General features: G+C 46.0%; 1 protein-coding gene across 1 annotated transcript; it reads left to right on the top strand.

Moving 5' to 3' along the window:
- The first annotated feature begins 175 nt into the window (after positions 1-175).
- ptpn18 (protein tyrosine phosphatase non-receptor type 18) lies at positions 176-15,316 on the top strand. The gene is made up of 16 exons (XM_047587027.1): positions 176-794; positions 4,916-5,024; positions 5,165-5,241; positions 5,477-5,572; positions 5,757-5,795; positions 5,881-5,949; positions 6,058-6,120; positions 6,939-7,102; positions 7,579-7,645; positions 7,736-7,813; positions 8,961-9,041; positions 13,242-13,291; positions 13,471-13,596; positions 14,086-14,264; positions 14,365-14,448; positions 15,051-15,316. Exons 1-16 carry the CDS (start codon positions 723-725, stop codon positions 15,122-15,124), a joined length of 1,428 nt encoding a protein of 475 aa, XP_047442983.1. The 5' UTR covers positions 176-722; the 3' UTR covers positions 15,125-15,316.
- The last annotated feature ends 3,204 nt before the right edge of the window (positions 15,317-18,520 follow it).

Below are 18,520 nucleotides of genomic sequence, written 5' to 3'. Positions count from 1 at the left end.
GACTGGACAAGTTCACTTGACGCTGTTCCGGGACACCAGAGAAGGGGACAGAGTCTCACTGACGCGTTCCGGACAGAGAGGTGGACAGAGGTCTCACTCTGACGCTGTTTCCGGGACCAGCTGCTGTGTTTTCACACTATTTTAATTCAGATTGAGTTGTAGCAACATATATCGTGAGAAGTTTATGAAATATGTTTTTAATGAAGACTTAAGTATTTATACTTAAATGGTCTCCACATGTTTTATAGAACCCATGAACCAGAGTTTATGTTAATAAGCAGGATTTATATTACGATCAGGACATGTAACCATGAAGACAATAATGAGTGCAGTATATACGGTTATGATGGAGCATTTTACAGTACTTTAACTTTAGTGCAGACCACTTCCTCCTCTGAGCTCTGACTGGATCTAATGATCAGCTGCTAATTAACCAGAATAAAACCAAGCGTCACTCGTTCCTGTCTTCACTCTGTTTAACCTGAAGTTACAGTTCTGGGATGAATCTGGTCTCAAAGCTTTAATCCACATCCACATAGCTCCTCCTCCTCCAGTTTCAGGTAGGGATCATGTGACTGACTCGGATCCAGAGGTCTAAAGGTCTCTGTGGTTTTGTTCAGGAAGGAAGCCTCTCACAGGGTTATTTCATTCAGACTTCCTGGTTGTCCAGGTTAGAGAGATACAGGCTGATCATTGCCTCAGAGCTGAGACCTCGTGCAGACATGGAGCTCCTGTCCTCGCTGCTGTCCACCATGAAGACTCTGGACCCTGGGGCCATGGATCAGGAGTACAGTGTGAGTTTCATCTTTTAGTTTTGACTCTAAAAGTCGTGAGGAGAAGTTGAGGGGAGCTTGAGTAAGTCTGAGGGTGGAGGTGGTTTGTTCTGGGCGCTACACGTTGGCGCAACGTCCACCTTTCATTTCTCTGACAAGCCTTTTATTTTCCTGGAAACCTCATCTGAATATTCAAAGCAGGAGTCACGGCTCAGAGAATTCTGGACATGAGAGACAGAAACTCAAAGAAAAGAGCAGAAACGATGGAGGAGAAAGAAATAAAACCTGGTTCCTCAGCGTTAATTAGAATGAGAGACGACGTCTACACATGATTCAGGTTTAAGTTACAGTGAATGAACTCATCAGAACCAGAACGGTCACATTTTAAGACCCAAGAGTTCACGTTTGTTCTGAACGGGTGAAAGTTTAACAGTTTAAAATCTATCTATCTATCTGTCTGTCTATCTATCTATCTGTCTATCTGTCTGTCTGTCTGTCTATCTATCTATCTATCTATCTGTCTGTCTGTCTGTCTGTCTGTCTGTCTGTCTATCTATCTATCTATCTATCTATCTATCTATCTATCTATCTGTCTATCTGTCTGTCTGTCTGTCTGTCTGTCTATCTATCTATCTGTCTGTCTGTCTGTCTGTCTGTCTGTCTGTCTATCTATCTATCTATCTATCTATCTATCTATCTATCTATCTATCTGTCTATCTGTCTATCTGTCTATCTATTCATCTATTCATCTATTCATATATGTTTCTATTTTATGCTCTATTTATGATTTTCCACAGGCTTGTTGTTAGTTGTTAGTTGTTAGTTGTTAGTTGCAGGTTGTTAGTTCTTTATCGTTAGTCATTAGTTGCAGGTTGTTAGTTGCAGGTTGTTGGTTCTTTATCGTTAGTCTCTAGTTGCAGGTTGTTAGTTGCAGGTTGTTGGTTCTTTATCGTTAGTCGTTAGTTGCAGGTTGTTAGTTGCAGGTTGTTGGTTCTTTATTGTTAGTCGTTAGTTGCAGGTTGTTAGTTGCAGGTTGTTGGTTCTTTATTGTTAGTTATTAGTTGCAGGTTGTTAGTTGCAGGTTGTTGGTTCTTTATTGTTAGTCATTAGTTGCAGGTTGTTAGTTGCAGGTTGTTGGTTCTTTATCGTTAGTCTCTAGTTGCAGGTTGTTGGTTCTTTATCGTTAGTCGTTAGTTGCAGGTTGTTGGTTCTTTATCGTTAGTCGTTAGTTGCAGGTTTTTTGTTGCAGGTTGTTGGTTCTTTATTGTTAGTCGTTAGCTGCAGGTTGTAGGTTGCAGTTTGTTGGTTCTTTATTGTTAGTTGTTAGTTGCAGGTTGTTAGTTGCAGGTTGTTGGTTCTTTGTTGTTAGTCATTAGTTGCAGGTTGTTAGTTGCAGGTTGTTGGTTCTTTATCGTTAGTCTCTAGTTGCAGGTTGTTGGTTCTTTATTGTTAGTCGTTAGTTGCAGGTTGTTGGTTCTTTATCGTTAGTCGTTAGTTGCAGGTTGTTTGTTGCAGGTTGTTGGTTCTTTATTGTTAGTCGTTAGTTGCAGGTTGTTAGTTGCAGGTTGTTGGTTCTTTATCGTTAGTCTCTAGTTGCAGGTTGTTGGTTCTTTATCATTAGTCGTTAGTTGCAGGTTGTTGGTTCTTTTTCGTTAGTCGTTAGTTGCAGGTTGTTTGTTGCAGGTTGTTGGTTCTTTATTGTTAGTCGTTAGCTGCAGGTTGTAGGTTGCAGGTTGTTGGTTCTTTATTGTTAGTCATTAGTTGCAGGCTGTTAGTTGCAGGTTGTTGGTTGCAGGTTGTTGGTTCTTTATTGTTAGTCTCTAGTTGCAGGTTGTTAGTTGCAGGTTGTTGGTTCTTTATTGTTAGTTATTAGTTGCAGGTTGTTAGTTGCAGGTTGTTGGTTCTTTATTGTTAGTCATTAGTTGCAGGTTGTTAGTTGCAGGTTGTTGGTTCTTTATCGTTAGTCTCTAGTTGCAGGTTGTTGGTTCTTTATCGTTAGTCGTTAGTTGCAGGTTGTTGGTTCTTTATCGTTAGTCGTTAGTTGCAGGTTGTTTGTTGCAGGTTGTTGGTTCTTTATTGTTAGTCGTTAGCTGCAGGTTGTAGGTTGCAGGTTGTTGGTTCTTTATTGTTAGTTGTTAGTTGCAGGTTGTTTGTTGCAGTTTGTTGGTTCTTTATTGTTAGTTGTTAGTTGCAGGTTGTTAGTTGCAGGTTGTTGGTTCTTTATTGTTAGTGTCTAGTTGCAGGTTGTTGGTTGCAGGTTGTTGGTTCTTTATTGTTAGTCTCTAGTTGCAGGCTGTTAGTTGCAGGTTGTTGGTTGCAGGTTGTTGGTTCTTTATTGTTAGTCTCTAGTTGCAGGTTGTAGGTTGCAGGTTGTTGGTTCTTTATTGTTAGTCGTTAGTTGCAGGTTGTAGGTTGCAGGTTGTTGGTTCTTTATTGTTAGTCATTAGTTGCAGGCTGTTAGTTGCAGGTTGTTGGTTCTTTATTGTTAGTCGTTAGTTGCAGGTTGTAGGTTGCAGGTTGTTGGTTCTTTATTGTTAGTCGTTAGCTGCAGGTTGTAGGTTGCAGGTTGTTGGTTCTTTATCGTTAGTCTCTAGTTGCAGGTTGTTGGTTGCAGGTTGTTGGTTCTTTATCGTTAGTCGTTAGTTGCAGGTTGTTAGTTGCAGGTTGTTGGTTCTTTATTGTTAGTCGTTAGCTGCAGGTTGTTGGTTGCAGGTTGTTGGTTCTTTATCGTTAGTCTCTAGTTGCAGGTTGTAGGTTGCAGGTTGTTGGTTCTTTATTGTTAGTCGTTAGCTGCAGGTTGTAGGTTGCAGGTTGTTGGTTCGTTGTTGTGCCGCAGGCCTGAGACCCGGAGGTGAAAGTCACATTAAAGACTGAACTAAAAACAACGTTGTGGTCAAAGAGAAATTAGAAACAGGAAGAACTAAGAACCGAGTCTGACCTCGAAACTCAAACTTCACTCTGAGCTCGAACGTCACTTTACTCATCTTCTCCTCCTGTCTCCTCCTGTCTCCTCCTCCTCCTGTCTCCTACTGTCTCCTCCTCCTCCCGTCTCCTCCTGTGTCCTCCTCTTGTCTCCTCCTGTCTCCTCCTGTCTCCTCCTCCTCCTGTCTCCTCCTGTCTCCTCTTGTCTCCTTCTGTCTCCTCCTCCGGTCTCTTGTCTCCTCCTTCGGTCTCCTGTCTCCTCCTCCTCCTGTGTCCTGTCTCCTGTCTCCTGTGTCCTGTGTCCTCTGAGTGTGTCTCATGTCTTTATCATGTCTCATCCTGTTGTTGTGAACCTGATGGTTCTTTGTTCTCATGTTTCTGTTCCTTGTCGTCCTCTCATGTTGCTTGCAGCTTCCTCCTGAAACCGGCTGTAACCATGGAGACGCCCTGTCGTCCTAGAGTCTCTGATAAATAAGCTCTGGGGAGCTAACGTTGAGATGCTAACCTGCTAATATGCTAACACGTTTAAATCTAATAAAGTGTGTATTAACTTGTGTTGCGTTCACAGACCCTCATGTTAAAGACAGAACTGTTTTAACAGGTGGTGCGTTCACAGACCCTCATGTTAAAGAGAGAACTGTTTTAACAGGTGGTGCGTTCACAGACCCTCATGTTAAAGAGAGAACTGTTTTAACAGGTGGTGCGTTCACAGACCCTCATGTTAAAGAGAGAACTGTTTTAACAGGTGGTGCGTTCACAGACCCTCACGTTAAAGAGAGAACTGTTTTAACAGGTGGTGCGTTCACAGACCCTCATGTTAAAGAGAGAACTGTTTCAACAGGTGGTGCGTTCACAGACCCTCATGTTAAAGAGAGAACTGTTTCAACAGGTGGTGCGTTCACAGACCCTCACGTAAGAGAGAACTGTTTTAACAGGTGGTGCGTTCACAGACCCCATGTTAAGAGGACTGTTTTCAACAGGCGGTGCGTTCATAGACCCTCATGTTAAAGAGAGAACTGTTTCAACAGGTGGTGCGTTCACAGACCCTCACGTTAAAGAGAGAACTGTTTTAACAGGTGGTGTGTTCATAGACCCTCATGTTAAAGAGAGAACTGTTTCAACAGGTGGTGCGTTCACAGACCCTCACGTTAAAGAGAGAACTGTTTCAACAGGTGGTGCGTTCATAGACCCTCATGTTAAAGAGAGAACTGTTTCAACAGGTGGTGCGTTCACAGACCCTCACGTTAAAGAGAGAACTGGGTTTGACGACTGAGGCTGGAGCTCTGAAGGAAAACATCAAGAAGAACAGATACAAAGACATCCTGCCCTGTACGTCTCTGGATGTCTCAGCGTCTGTCCCTGTGTCTCTGTCCCCCTGTCCCTCTGTCTCTGTCCCCCGGCCCCCTGTCTCTGTCCCTGTGTCTCTGTCCCTGCGTCTCAGGTCTTGTTAATAACTCTGATGTCTCTAGACGACCAGACCCGGGTGGTTCTGTCTCCGTCGACCTCGGACTCCGACTCAGATTATATCAACGCCAGCTTCATCCAGGTGCCTCCTCCTCCTCCTCCTCCTCCTCCACATCCTCATCCTCATCTTCATCCTCCTCCTCCTCCTCCCTCATCCTCCTCCTCCTCCTCCTCCTCCTCCTCCTCATCTCCTCCTCCTCCACATCCTCCTCCACATCCTCCCTCCTCCTCCTCCTCCCTCTCCTTTCCTCCCTCCTCCTGCTCCTCCTCCTCCTCTCCCTCACTCAGTGGGTGTAATGCTGCTGTCTGTCCTGCAGGGGGCGACACCAGGCAGCTGCTACATCGCGTCTCAGGGGCCCCTCAGCTCCACGGTGACAGATTTCTGGAGGATGATCTGGCAGCACCACGTCAAGGTCACAACACCAGGAATTAGTCAGGATTCATTTTATTCTACTTTGATTTTATTGTTAATTTGTTTATTTCATTTCCATTTCAAATCAGGAACAAAGTTCATTCCCAGTGTCGTATTTTAATAAATTTAAATTCTTATCATCGTCCCTCCATCACATTTATATTTAACATCTGACTGTGTTCCAGGTGATAGTCATGGCCTGCAGAGAGATAGAGATGGGGAAGGTAAAAGCCTGTGGTCATTTATTTCCTGTGTAAATAATAATAATAATAATTATAATGTTATTAATCTTGAATGTTCTGTGTTCAGAGGAAGTGTGAATGTTACTGGGCTGCAGAACATCAGACGGTTTCCTTTGGTCCGTTCTCCGTCAGCAACGTAAGAATTTTAAGAACTTAAAGAACTCAGTAGAACCTCGATAGAACCTCGATAGAACCTCGATAGAACCCAGGGGTGACCTGAAGCTGCTGTTCTGTGTGTGTCCAGGAGGAGGAGACGCGTCCTAACGAAGACACAGTGATCAGAGCTCTGAACGTCTCCTTCCAGCAGGTGGAGCTAAAACACACAAAGAAGACGTCATGATGTCATAGCCTGACTCTAAGCTCCTCCTCCTCCTCCCTCTCCTCCTCCTCATCCTCCTCCTCCCCCTCCTCCCTCCTCTCCTCCTCCTCCTTCTCCTCCTCCTCCTCATCTTCATCCTCCTCCTCATCCTCCTCCTCCTTTCCTCCCTCCATTCCTCTCCTCCTCCTCTCTTCCCTCCTCATCTCCCCCTCCTCTCTCCTCCTCTCCCTCCTCTCTTCCTCTCTCTCCTCCTCCTCCTCTCCCTCCTCTCCTCCTCCTCCTCTCCTCCTCTCCTCCTCTCCTCATCTCTCCTCCTCTCTCCTTCTCCTCCTCCTCCTCCTCCTCCCTCCTCCCTCTCCCTCCTCCTCCTCCTCCTCTCCTCCCTCCTCCCCTCCTCCTCCTCCCCTTCTCTCCTCCCTCCCCCTTCCCCCTCCTCTCCTCTCCCTCCTCCTTCTCCTCCTCCTCCTCCTCCTCTCCTCACCCTCCTCCCCCCTCCTCCTCCTCCTCCTCCTCACCCTCCTCCCTTCTCCTCCTCCTCCTCCCTCACCCTCCTCCCTCTCCTCCTCCCTCCCCCCTCCCCTCCTCCTCCTCCTCCTCCTCCTCCTCACCCCTCCCTCCCCTCCTCCTCCTCCTCCTCCTCCTCCTCCCTCCCCTCCCTCTCCTCTCCTCCTCCCTCCCCTCCTCCTCCTCCCCTTCTCCTCCTCTCCTCCTCCTCTCCTTTCCTCCCTCCTCATCCTCCTCCCTCTCCTCCTCCTCCTCCTCCCTCACCCCTCCCTCCCCTCCTCCTCCTCTTCCTCCTCCTGCAGGAGTCCCGTTCTCTGGTCCACTACCAGTTCTTGTCGTGGCCTGACCACGAGGTCCCTGATGAGACTTCAGGGATTTTGGATTTTCTGGAACGAGTCAGAATCAGTCGACGAGCTGACTCCTCCCCCCTGCTGGTTGACCCCTCCCCCCTGCTGGTTCACTGCAGGTAACACCCCCTGAAGTCTCCCTGTAGACCCTCTGATAAGCTGCAGTTCGTGGAGTAGCCACTAGAGGCTCCAGGTTTCCACCATTAACGGCCTATAAATGTTATTAATATGTAAAAGGACCTCATTTAAATATAAGAGAGACATTGACAGTTACCTCACGTAATAGAGATTGACAGGTGTCATGTGCCAGCTGCTAGCTATTAGCTGCTAGCTGCTAGCTATTAGCTGCTAGCTGCTAGTCCTTCCCTGAGCTAATGGCAACATTTCAACTGAGGTTTTGGTTAATTTTGGATCATTTTAAATAAAAATAAAACCTGACTGCAACTCCGCCACCAACAACCGGTCCTATTTTATGTCTTTATTATTATTATCGCACGTAGCTAGCTGGTAGCTAATTAGCCAGCTAATGAATTAGCCTCAGACTAGCCTTGCAGCTAGGTGTGTGTTTCAGTGTGTATCACTGTGTGTGTTTCAGTGCGGGCTGTGGGAGGACCGGAGTCTTCGTTGCCCTTGACTACATCCATGACCTGCTGGTTACCAAGGTAACACATGATGAGAGACGTCCTGTAGAGGACAGACTGGAGGACAGATGTCTCTGAGGACGTCTGTTTGACGTTGTTTGTCCTTGGCAGAAAATCTCATCAGACTTCAGCATCATGAACATCGTCCTGGAGCTCAGGAGACAGAGACCATCAGCAGTCCAGACCAAGGTAGGTCCTGGTTCTGGTTCTGGTTCTGATCCTGGTTCTAGTCCTGGTTCTAGTCCTGGTCCTGGTTCTAGTCCTGGTTCTAGTCCTGGTTCTAGTCCTGGTTCTGGTTCTGGTCCTGGTTCTGGTCCTGGTTCTAGTCCTGGTTCTAGTCCTGGTCCTGGTCCTGGTTATGGTTATGGTTCTAGTCCTGGTTCTAGTCCTGGTTCTAGTCCTGGTTATGGTCCTGGTCCTGGTTCTGGTCCTGGTTCTAGTCCTGGTTCTGGTCCTGGTCCTGGTCCTGGTTATGGTTCTGGTTCTAGTCCTGGTTCTGGTCCTGGTTCTGGTCCTGGTTCTGGTCCTGGTTCTAGTCCTGGTTCTAGGCCTGGTCCTGGTTCTAGTCCTGGTTCTGGTTCTGGTTCTGGTTCTAGTCCTGGTTCTAGTCCTCGTTCTGTTCCTGGTTCTAGTCCTGGTTCTAGTCCTGGTTCTGGTTCTGGTTCTGTTCCTGGTTCTAGTCCTGGTTCTAGTCCTGGTTCTAGTCCTGGTTCTGGTCCTGGTTCTAGTCCTGGTTATGGTCCTGGTCCTGGTTCTGGTCCTGGTTCTAGTCCTGGTTCTGGTCCTGGTCCTGGTCCTGGTCCTGGTTATGGTTCTGGTTCTAGTCCTGGTCCTGGTTCTGGTTCTGGTTCTGGTCCTGGTTCTGGTCCTGGTTCTAGTCCTGGTTATGGTCCTGGTTCTGGTTCTGGTTCTGGTTCCAGGGTTCATACGTTCCGGTTTGAACTGGGGTCATGAATGAGTGGCTCGTGGAGGAGGAGGATTCACTGTATGTGTGAATGTGTCATAGTTTAGTATTTATGTACACGTGTCTATATATAATATATAATATATAATATTTATATATATATAATATATAATATATAATATCTAGTATTTATATATATATAATATATAATATATAGTATTTAATGTTAATATTTACATCTAGTTTTTAGTGTAGTTTTATTTCATATATTTTATGTCTTGTCCGAGATAATCATAGAAACTCTGATTCAAAGAAAGTCTCTGTCCCTGTCTCTCCGTCCCTGTCTCTCTGTCTCTCTGTCCCTGTCTCTCTGTCCCTGTCCCTGTCTCTCTGTCCCTGTCTCTCTGTCCCTGTCCCTGTCTCTCTGATCAGGACCAGTATCTCTTCATCTTCACGGCCGTCTCCTGGATGTTGGAGCGATTCCTGAAGTCATCTGATCGTCACCTGTCTCAGGTAAACATGACGTCACATGACATCACAGCAGGTCACATGACATCACAGCAGGTCACATGACATCACAGCAGGTCACATGACTTGCTGAGGAGGAAGTAGAGCAGAGCAGCTGCAGAGAGGAAGTAGTGACTTCCTGTATGCAAATGAAAACAGAAACATTTAACACCAGGAAATGTCTCAGAGCTGAAAGAGGACAGATGGAGGACGGACACTGAGCGGTAGGTCCACCCTACAACTTCTTATTATCAGGAGGGGACGTGAAATCAGGACGAGGTCTCTCTGGTCCTGGTCCTGGTTCAGGGGCGTAGACGGAATTGTTGAAGTGAGTAAGTTCTGTTTTAACCTGTGGACCAGGGCTTTGAACTTCACGCCTTATGCAAAACAGGTTTTATTTAATGTGTGTATGAACTAAGTGCAGCACTTTGACGCTGTTAAAACGTTCAATGAGTTCAATACACATAAAGTTTAATATTATTATTAACGTAAATAAAAACAAGTACGTATGCTGTAAATGAAATTCATGTCTTAAACGACAGAAGTAGCAGAGTAGAGCTCTGTGACGTTGCTGGAGGCAACACCGTCACCAGCCAGGAAAATGGCGTCTTGTTGTATTTTTGGAGTAAAAACACTAAATTGAAGTTTTATCGTGTACCAGCCGCTGTCAGATGTTAAAACTGGAGAGAGACAATCATCAACGTCACGTCACATCAGCTCAGATTGATGCGTAATGCATCATCAGTTTCAGCCTGGGTGACGTTAGGAGTTAGAATAAATTATGACTGAAATTACATTAAGTTCATTATTATTTAGGGGATTCTTGCTACATGCTAATGCTAATGCTAACTAGCAGTTTCAGGGGTGTCCTAGCAGAAGTTGCATGTGCTACGTTCCCCTCCTTGGCTCCTCTTACATCTTGTAATATCTTTGTTGGAGACGCTTCACTTGGTAAAGACAGACCAGACTTCGTCCCCTCTGTGTCCTTTGGTCAAATCGTCCATGCAGGTAGTGAGAGTGTGGGGGACGGTCTCAGGGAGTGGACGTATTAGTATATTCTATAAAATATTAAGTAATAGTGACGATGAAATACGCTAACCGCCGTGTACAGCCTCCAGCTAAGCCCCGCCCCTCAAAAATAAAAATAAGGGAATTCTCTAGACAGACAGATGGAAGGATGGATGGATGATGGATGAATGGATGGTGGATGGATGGATGGATGGATGGATGGATGGATGATGGATGGATGGATGGATGGATGGATGGATGGATGGATGAATGATGAATGGATGGATGATGATGGATGGATGGATGGATGGATGATGATGGATGGATGGATGGATGGATGGATGGATGGATGGATGATGAATGGATGGATGGATGGATGGATGGATGGATGGATGGATGGATGATGGATGGATGGATGGATGAATGGATGGATGGATGGATGGATGGATGATGAATGGATGGATGGTTGGATGGATGGATGGATGGATGGTGGATGGATGGATGAATGATGAATGGATGGATGGATGGATGGATGGATGATGGATGGATGGATGGATGGATGGATGATGGATGATGGATGGATGATGGATGGATGGATGATGAATGGATGATGGATGGATGGATGGATGGATGGATGGATGGATGGATGATGAATGGATGGATGGATGGATGGATGGATGGATGGTGGATGGATGGATGGATGGATGGATGGATGGATGGATGGATGGATGGATGGATGGATGAGTGGGTGGATGATGGATGGATGGATGGATGGATGGATGGATGATGGATGGATGATGAATGGATGGATGGATGGATGGATGGATGGATGGATGGATGATGAATGGATGGATGGATGGATGGATGGATGGATGGATGGATGGATGGATGGATGATGGATGGATGATGAGTGGATGGGTGGATGGGTGGATGGATGATGGATGGATGGATGGATGGATGGATGGATGGATGGATGAATGGATGAGTGGATGGGTGGATGGATGGATGGATGAGTGGGTGGATGATGGATGGATGGATGGATGATGGATGGATGGATGGATGGATGGATGATGGATGGATGGATGGATGATGGATGGATGATGGATGATGGATGGATGGATGGATGGATGATGGATGGATGGATGGATGGATGGTGGATGATGGATGGTGGATGGATGGATGGATGGATGGATGGATGGATGGATGGATGATGGATGATGGATGGATGGATGGATGGATGGATGGATGGATGGATGGATGGATGGATGGATGGATGGATGGATGGATGGATGATGGATGGATGGATGGATGAATGGATGGATGATGGATGGATGATGGATGGATGGATGTTGGATGGATGGATGGATGGATGGATGGATGATGATGATGGATGGATGATGGTGGATGGATGATGGATGGATGGATGGATGGATGGATGGATGGATGGATGATGGATGGATGGATGGATGGATGGATGATGAATGGATGGATGGATGGATGGATGGATGGATGGATGATGGATGATGATGATGGATGGATGGATGGATGGATGATGGATGGATGATGGATGATGGATGGATGATGGATGGATGGATGGATGGATGATGGGTGGATGATGGATGGATGGATGGATGGATGGATGGATGGATGGATGGATGGATGGATGATGGATGGATGATGGATGATGGATGGATGGATGGATGGGTGGATGGAGATGGATGGATGGATGGATGGATGGATGGATGTGGATGGATGATGATGGATGGATGGATGGGATGGATGGATGGATGGATGTGGATGATGGATGATGATGGTGATGGATGGATGGATGAGATGTGGATGATGGATGGATGAGTGGATGGATGATGGATGGATGAATGGATGGATGATGGATGGATGGATGATGGATGGATGGATGGATGGATGGATGATGGATGGATGAATGGATGGATGATGGATGAATGAATGAATGGATGCTGGGCTACTTACTTACTTACTTACTTACTTACTTACTTACTCACTTACTTACGTCAGTAGGAACCTGGAGGCTCAAAGTGTGAATGTTGTTGAAACTTCTTGGGGACAGAAGTCAAGACTGAATTATAAATAGTTGGTAAATTAAATCTCAGTCACCTCCTCTGTTTAGAGAAGGTTTCTCCACTTTGACATAGACGACTTCCTTTACTCCTCTCTCCAACCATCCGTCCTCTCTGGCCAGGACTTGGTTGGTGTCCTCAAAGGAGTGTCCTTTGTCCTCCAGGTGGAGGTGGACTGCTGAGTCGTCTCCTGATGATGGTTTCAGAGGGTGTGAATTAAATAACAGGTGTTGATCTGTGTGTGTGGGTTTCCTATATACTTCTATGTTGAGGCTTCGATCTTCTTCAACCTGCACCAAACAGTCCAAAAAGGCCAGACTGCTGCTGCTGATGGGTCTGAGCAGGGCTCCCTTCTTGTGTGTTTTTGTGAGTCCATAAATACACGGTGTGGCTTCCTCCAGGTTAGCGTAGCAGAGGAGTCCGTCTGGTGTTGTAGGTGTTGGTTGGTCCGACTTAGCGTCTATGTGTCGCTGTGGGACTGTGCCCTATGAACCCAGCTCTAACCAGCTGTTGTCAGTCGCAGCCTCCAGTCTCAATGGTCCGAACCAGCCAGTACTCAGCCTTTATGGTAATGGTGGCACCAGTTTCTGGTCAAGAGAGTTTCTGGTGGGTTTTTCCCACAGAGTTTTTCTATTTAAACCTCATTTCCCACTAGTTTATCAGAACTGAAGAAGCTACTCGGATGAAACATCTTCAAGAAATTCTACAAGTCCAGTCGCCTTTATTCAACACCTTTTGGATTTGAAAGTTATTGTTTCTTCATTGAAATGAAATCTACAGATGATGGTCTGGTCACCATGGCAACAGCCACCAGGTACTCTTTTGGACTCTGGGGCGTCGGTTCTTATGGTCCTGATTGTCCCACTGAGCTTGAGGTGACATTAATCAAACTTTGTGAGTTGATCCAACTTCACGGGTTCTGATTCAAATTCTGACCTGGAGCTTGGAAATACCAACATTCATGTACACCTGGTCCTGGTCCTGGTCTTGGTTCTGATTCTGGTCCAGGTTCTGGTGGTGCTCCAGGTTCTGATCTCTGCTGCATCACTTTCACATATAAAAGGAAAATGTTTTGTTTATTTGAAACTTTTTCTCTTTTCAGACAAAGAAGTCACAAAATAAGAAAAAGACGAGAGGTTCCTCCATCAACAGGTCCTGACCCCAATGTCTCCGTCTCTGTCTCTGTCTCCGTCTCTGTCTCTGTCTCTGTCTCTAGTCTGATCTGGTCTGCGCTTAGCTTAGCTTAGCTTAGCTTAGCTTAGGTAATTGGTCTTCTCTCAGACGAAGGAGGTAGCCGCCATTAGCTGCTAACATTTTTGTTCTGTCTCCAGGTCGTCTCAGCAAATGGACATGAACGACACGTACGCTGTGGTCAACAAACCCAAACACGCCCCCTCAGCCTCCACAGGCCCCACCCACTCTGCTGTAGCCCCGCCCAGACCCAACACTGGAAGCAGGTAAACAAACACCTTCTCATCCAGTCAGAGGCTCCATCATCCATCATCCATCATCCATTTATCATCCATCCATCCATCATCCATCCATCCATCCATTTATCATCCACTCATCCATCCATCCATCATCCACTCATCCATCCATCCATTCATCCACTCATCCATCCATCCATTCATCCATCCATCCATCCATCTATCCATTCATCATCCATTCATCCATTCATCCACTCATCCATTCATCCATTCATCATCCATTCATCCATCCATCCATCCATCCATCCATCATCCACTCATCCATCCATCCATTCATCCACTCATCCATCCATCCATCCATCCATCCATCATCTACTCATCCATCCATCATCCATCATCCATCCATCCATTCATCCATTCATCCACTCATCCATCCATCCATCCATCCATCCATTCATCCATTCATCCATTTATCATCACACATATTTAATCCTTCTCTCTTGACTCCGCCTCCCTCAGGACTCTGCCACCCTCCCATCACTATGACAACGACGTTGGTAAAGCGACTCCGATCTACAGCACCGTCAAACCAAGAGTTAAAACCCTCAGCCTGTCACATTCGGCCACGCCCATCTACGACCTGGCAGCACCAAGCAGCCACAGGCCAGGGAGCGGGCCAGACTATCAGCTGGTCTCAGGTAAGGATGGAGGGGCAGTGGGGGGAGGGGGTGGGGGGGCAAGGAGATGGGGGGGAAGCCGATGACTAATTTTAATGATCAACTCTTCTCTGTTTTCCAGCTGAGCAGATTCCAGTGTCTGATAACGACTACGAAGATTTCTCCTCTTCAGACGTGACGAGCTTCTGTTCAGCTGGAGGCATCGGTCAGTTCCCCTTAAAGAGATAGTGCTCATTTAATCTAGAGACACCATCAGGTCAGAACAGGAACTACAACACTGACACCATCAGGTCAGAACAGGAACTACAACACTGACACCATCAGGTCAGACTGAGAACTACAACACTGACACCATCAGGTCAGACTGAGAACTACAACACTGACACCATCAGGTCAGAACAGGAACTACAACACTGACACCATCAGGTCAGAACAGGAACTACAACACTGACACCATCAGGTCAGACTGAGAACTACAACACTGACACCATCAGGTCAGAACAGGAACTACAACACTGACACCATCAGGTCAGAACAGGAACTACAACACTGACACCATCAGGTCAGAACAGGAACTACAACACTGACACCATCAGGTCAGACTGAGAACTACAACACTGACACCATCAGGTCAGAACAGGAACTACAACACTGACACCATCAGGTCAGAACAGGAACTACAACACTGACACCATCAGGTCAGAACAGGAACTACAACACTGACACCATCTGACTGTTTGCTGGCTGCTGATTGGAGGAGGTTGCTGTGTATGAAGAGTTAAATGATGCTGATGTTTATGTCCTCAGGGTTTAACAGTCGTGTCCAGAAGCCCCGAGGACCCAGAGACCCTCCGGTCGAGTGGAGTCGGCTGGAGAGATAAACCTGTGCTTGTGTTCAAATGTTTAAGTTTATTGATTTATTTCATGAACTAATCTTTAGGCGTTTTTTAGTTTAAAAGACATAAATCTGAGATCTGATCTGTCAGTTAATAATGAACTTCTTTATGCTACTTTATATTCAACATTGACGTGTGAAATGAATTGAAAAGTAAAATAAACTGGTTTAAGTTTCCTGTTGGATGTTATTGTGAGCTTTCCTCTGGTCAGTGAGAAGCTGACTATAGTTAGTTTAATGGATTTAAAGTTAAACAGTTCCTGAAAAATGAAGTTCCTCTGAGGAAGAGTTCCTTCGTGTAGCAGCTGATAGATGTAGACCATGGAGCCTACATGTCCCATGATGCACCAGGATAGATCACATCTGACCTCCCTATTGTAGAAACACGGACCAAGCTGGAATCCATGTAGACAGAGACAATGGAGATGTGGAGGAGGACACACAGAAGGAGGACATGGAGGAGGTGGATGAGGAGATGGAGGAGGATATGGAGGAGGACACGGAGGAGGACACGGAGGAGGAGATGAAGGGCTCTAGCACAAGATCAGGAAAACACGGGGGAAACTCCACAGTTTCACTGCCCAACACCACTTTACAAATGAAGTTTTTTGTTAACCAAACCTTATGCTAGCCTCATGCTAGCCTTATGCTAGCTAGTTATCTAGACTAAAGACACTTAGAAAGACACATTTAATTGACACATAACTTTGCCTTGGTTACTATGAAGTTATTATGGCTAGCATGCTAATGTTATAATGCTAATGATAACATTAAATAACAGCAAGACTAGTTTAATTTTCACTATCTCTGAGTATTTATTAGGTTATTCATTTGAACCTTTTAACGGTGATGGATGAACACGGAGACTGAGGAGAAGGTAAACACAGCTCCATGACTGATGAGGTGATTGGGCTACAAAGCATTTTACAGCTCATTTAAGATATTTAAAGGAAGGAGACGCTGGATATTTAAGTGAGGACCTTTTACATATAATAATATTTATAGGCTTGTTAATGGTGAAAATGAGACATTTATTTCAACATAGCACATCCGCTACACACTGTAGTTGCACTGTAGTATCTTCCCTCTGATGTAGCAAACATGGCGCCCATGATTTGAGTCGGACCGACTCTAACTCTAACCCTAATACCGCTTTCACATTAAAAATGCCAGGTTGATCTGACATTTTTAGACCCGGGTCGACTCACCTCTGGTGCTTTCACACCGCCAGAAGTCCTGGGTCGGACCTCCCGCTGTGAGAGCTGAGCACCAGATTTTTCCTCCCTCGTATGTCACTGTGTACATTGCAGGTAAACAATGCGGGGCATGGTGTAGTTTTTTAACGCTTTCAGTTTGTTGATGACCTGAAGAATGGACCCCGCTCTTTCAAAAGGCTGCTGATATTGGAATGAATCACTGTCCTGCACAGAGGCCGATATCTGCCTGATATCTGCCCGATATCTGCCACCAAATCTCCTCTTCTCCTCAGATGCAGAGCGCTGCCATGATTGTTGAAGTGTAGGAGATCACTATACAAGCTGTATATAAACAGTTTGACCCAGGTTTTTACTCAGTGTGAAAGGGGCTTGATATACAGCTCTGACCTGACAGCACAGAGGAGGAAGAGGAGGAGGAAGAGGAGGAGGAGGAGGAGGAGGAGCAGATGGGGAAGGAGTAAGTTAAATGACATTATTTCCTAAATAGTAGACACACAAACCACTAAAAGCAACGGGGCGTGTGTTAGTGTACAGATATCTGTTTGAAGTAGAAGATGTAATAAATTAAAGGTCAGTCAGTTCATGTGTTCACGTGTTTATGTGTTCACAGTTCATGAATGGATGGGAGGATGGGGGGACAGAAATACACAACTACTACCACAAGGCTACAGCAGTACACAACTACCTCAGGACCACACACGTAACCAGGGCAACAGCTTCAGGAAAACTACAACTACTACTACACAAGTACTACACCACTACACAATTATCATACACGTACAAAACAACACAACTACAACTACTATGCAGCTACTACACATATACAGAAGCACACAACTATAGCACTACAGAAGTTCACAACTACTACAAAACTACTACTACACATGTTTACGTCCCTTCGGAGGACGTCCTCTTATACCACCTCTGGTCAAGTCTCTGCTGTGGAGACATGTCCTCATAAGACTGCAAACAGATGTATGTCCCCACAACAGGGTGAGTATGGGCACACACACACACACACACACACACACACACACACTGCTGCTCCAGACTTCAACAGGTTAACTTCAACATTTACTCGGGAAACTACATTTTATGATTTGGTTTATTTCTCCAGACGATGTCTTCGTCCTCTTAAAGAAGGAAGAGGAGGACGAACGGAGGCTGAGACCCTCAAGTGGCTTCAATTAAGTAAATTACAGAGGGAGGCAGCGCTGTCAGCTGATTACAGGCTAATGCTAACCTCAGTCTAAACCTGGATTCTTATTTTAGGCTCCACCACATCAGCCTGAGGCTCTAACCATCCTCACAGCTCTGGTTTCAGGAAGTAGCGGCTCACCTTTCAGCCAATCACATCACTGCCTCCACAGCTAGCAAGCTCAGCCACTGCTACACATATCTGTTGGTTCCTCCTGGCTCCACTTAGCTCCTGTTAGCGCCGCTTAGGTCTCGTTAGCCCCCGTTGGGTCTTATCGTCTCATGTTAGCTCATGTTAGCTCACGTTAGCTCACGTTAGACTTAGACTAACTTTATAGTCATTTTGTGCACAGGGTGTATACAGAACAAAATTTTGTTGCATACGGCTCAGGACAATGTAATAATGTGACAAATTAAATAAGATAAAATACAATGTAAAGTGCAGCAGCGATGTAGATGGATAGCGTGACATGTATTATAGTGCAAAAAATGTTTAACAGTGAAAAATATCAGTGCAGAGAATGACAGAAGAAAAAAGAAAAAGTTATGTACAGAATTTCGGCAGCTAGGAGCCCCGTTAGCTAGGAGCCCCGTTAGCTAGGAGCCCCGTTAGCTAGGAGCCCTGTTATCTAGGAGCCCTGTTAGCTAGGAGCCCCGTTAGCTAGGAGCCCTGTTATCTAGGAGCCCTGTTAGCTAGGAGCCCCGTTAGCTAGGAGTCCTGTTAGCTAGGAGCCCCGTTAGCTAGGAGCCCTGTTAGCTAGGAGCCCCGTTAGCTAGGAGTCCTGTTAGCTAGGAGCCCCGTTAGCTAGGAGCCCTGTTAGCTAGGAGCCCTGTTAGCTAGGAGCCCCGTTAGCTAGGAGCCCCGTTATCTAGGAGCCCTGTTATCTAGGAGCCCCGTTAGCTAGGAGCCCCGTTAGCTAGGAGCCCCGTTAGCTCATGTAGCTCCAACACATCCAGTAACGGATGCT

Source organism: Mugil cephalus, chromosome 1, assembly GCF_022458985.1.
Source record: "Mugil cephalus isolate CIBA_MC_2020 chromosome 1, CIBA_Mcephalus_1.1, whole genome shotgun sequence".
Lineage (NCBI taxonomy): Eukaryota > Metazoa > Chordata > Actinopteri > Mugiliformes > Mugilidae > Mugil > Mugil cephalus.
The sequence above is the reverse complement of the archived record's forward strand: the minus strand, read 5'-3'. Positions and strand labels throughout refer to the sequence as shown.

Bases quoted from the DNA above. Each gene is read 5' to 3' on its own strand.
- ptpn18 (XM_047587027.1), top strand. From the start codon at position 723: ATGGAGCTCCTGTCCTCGCTGCTGTCCACCATGAAGACTCTGGACCCT. The intron at 7,646-7,735 runs GTAACACATGAT...TGTCCTTGGCAG, and splicing joins ATGACCTGCTGGTTACCAAG to AAAATCTCATCAGACTTCAG. The intron at 9,042-13,241 runs GTAAACATGACG...TTCTCTTTTCAG, and splicing joins CTGATCGTCACCTGTCTCAG to ACAAAGAAGTCACAAAATAA.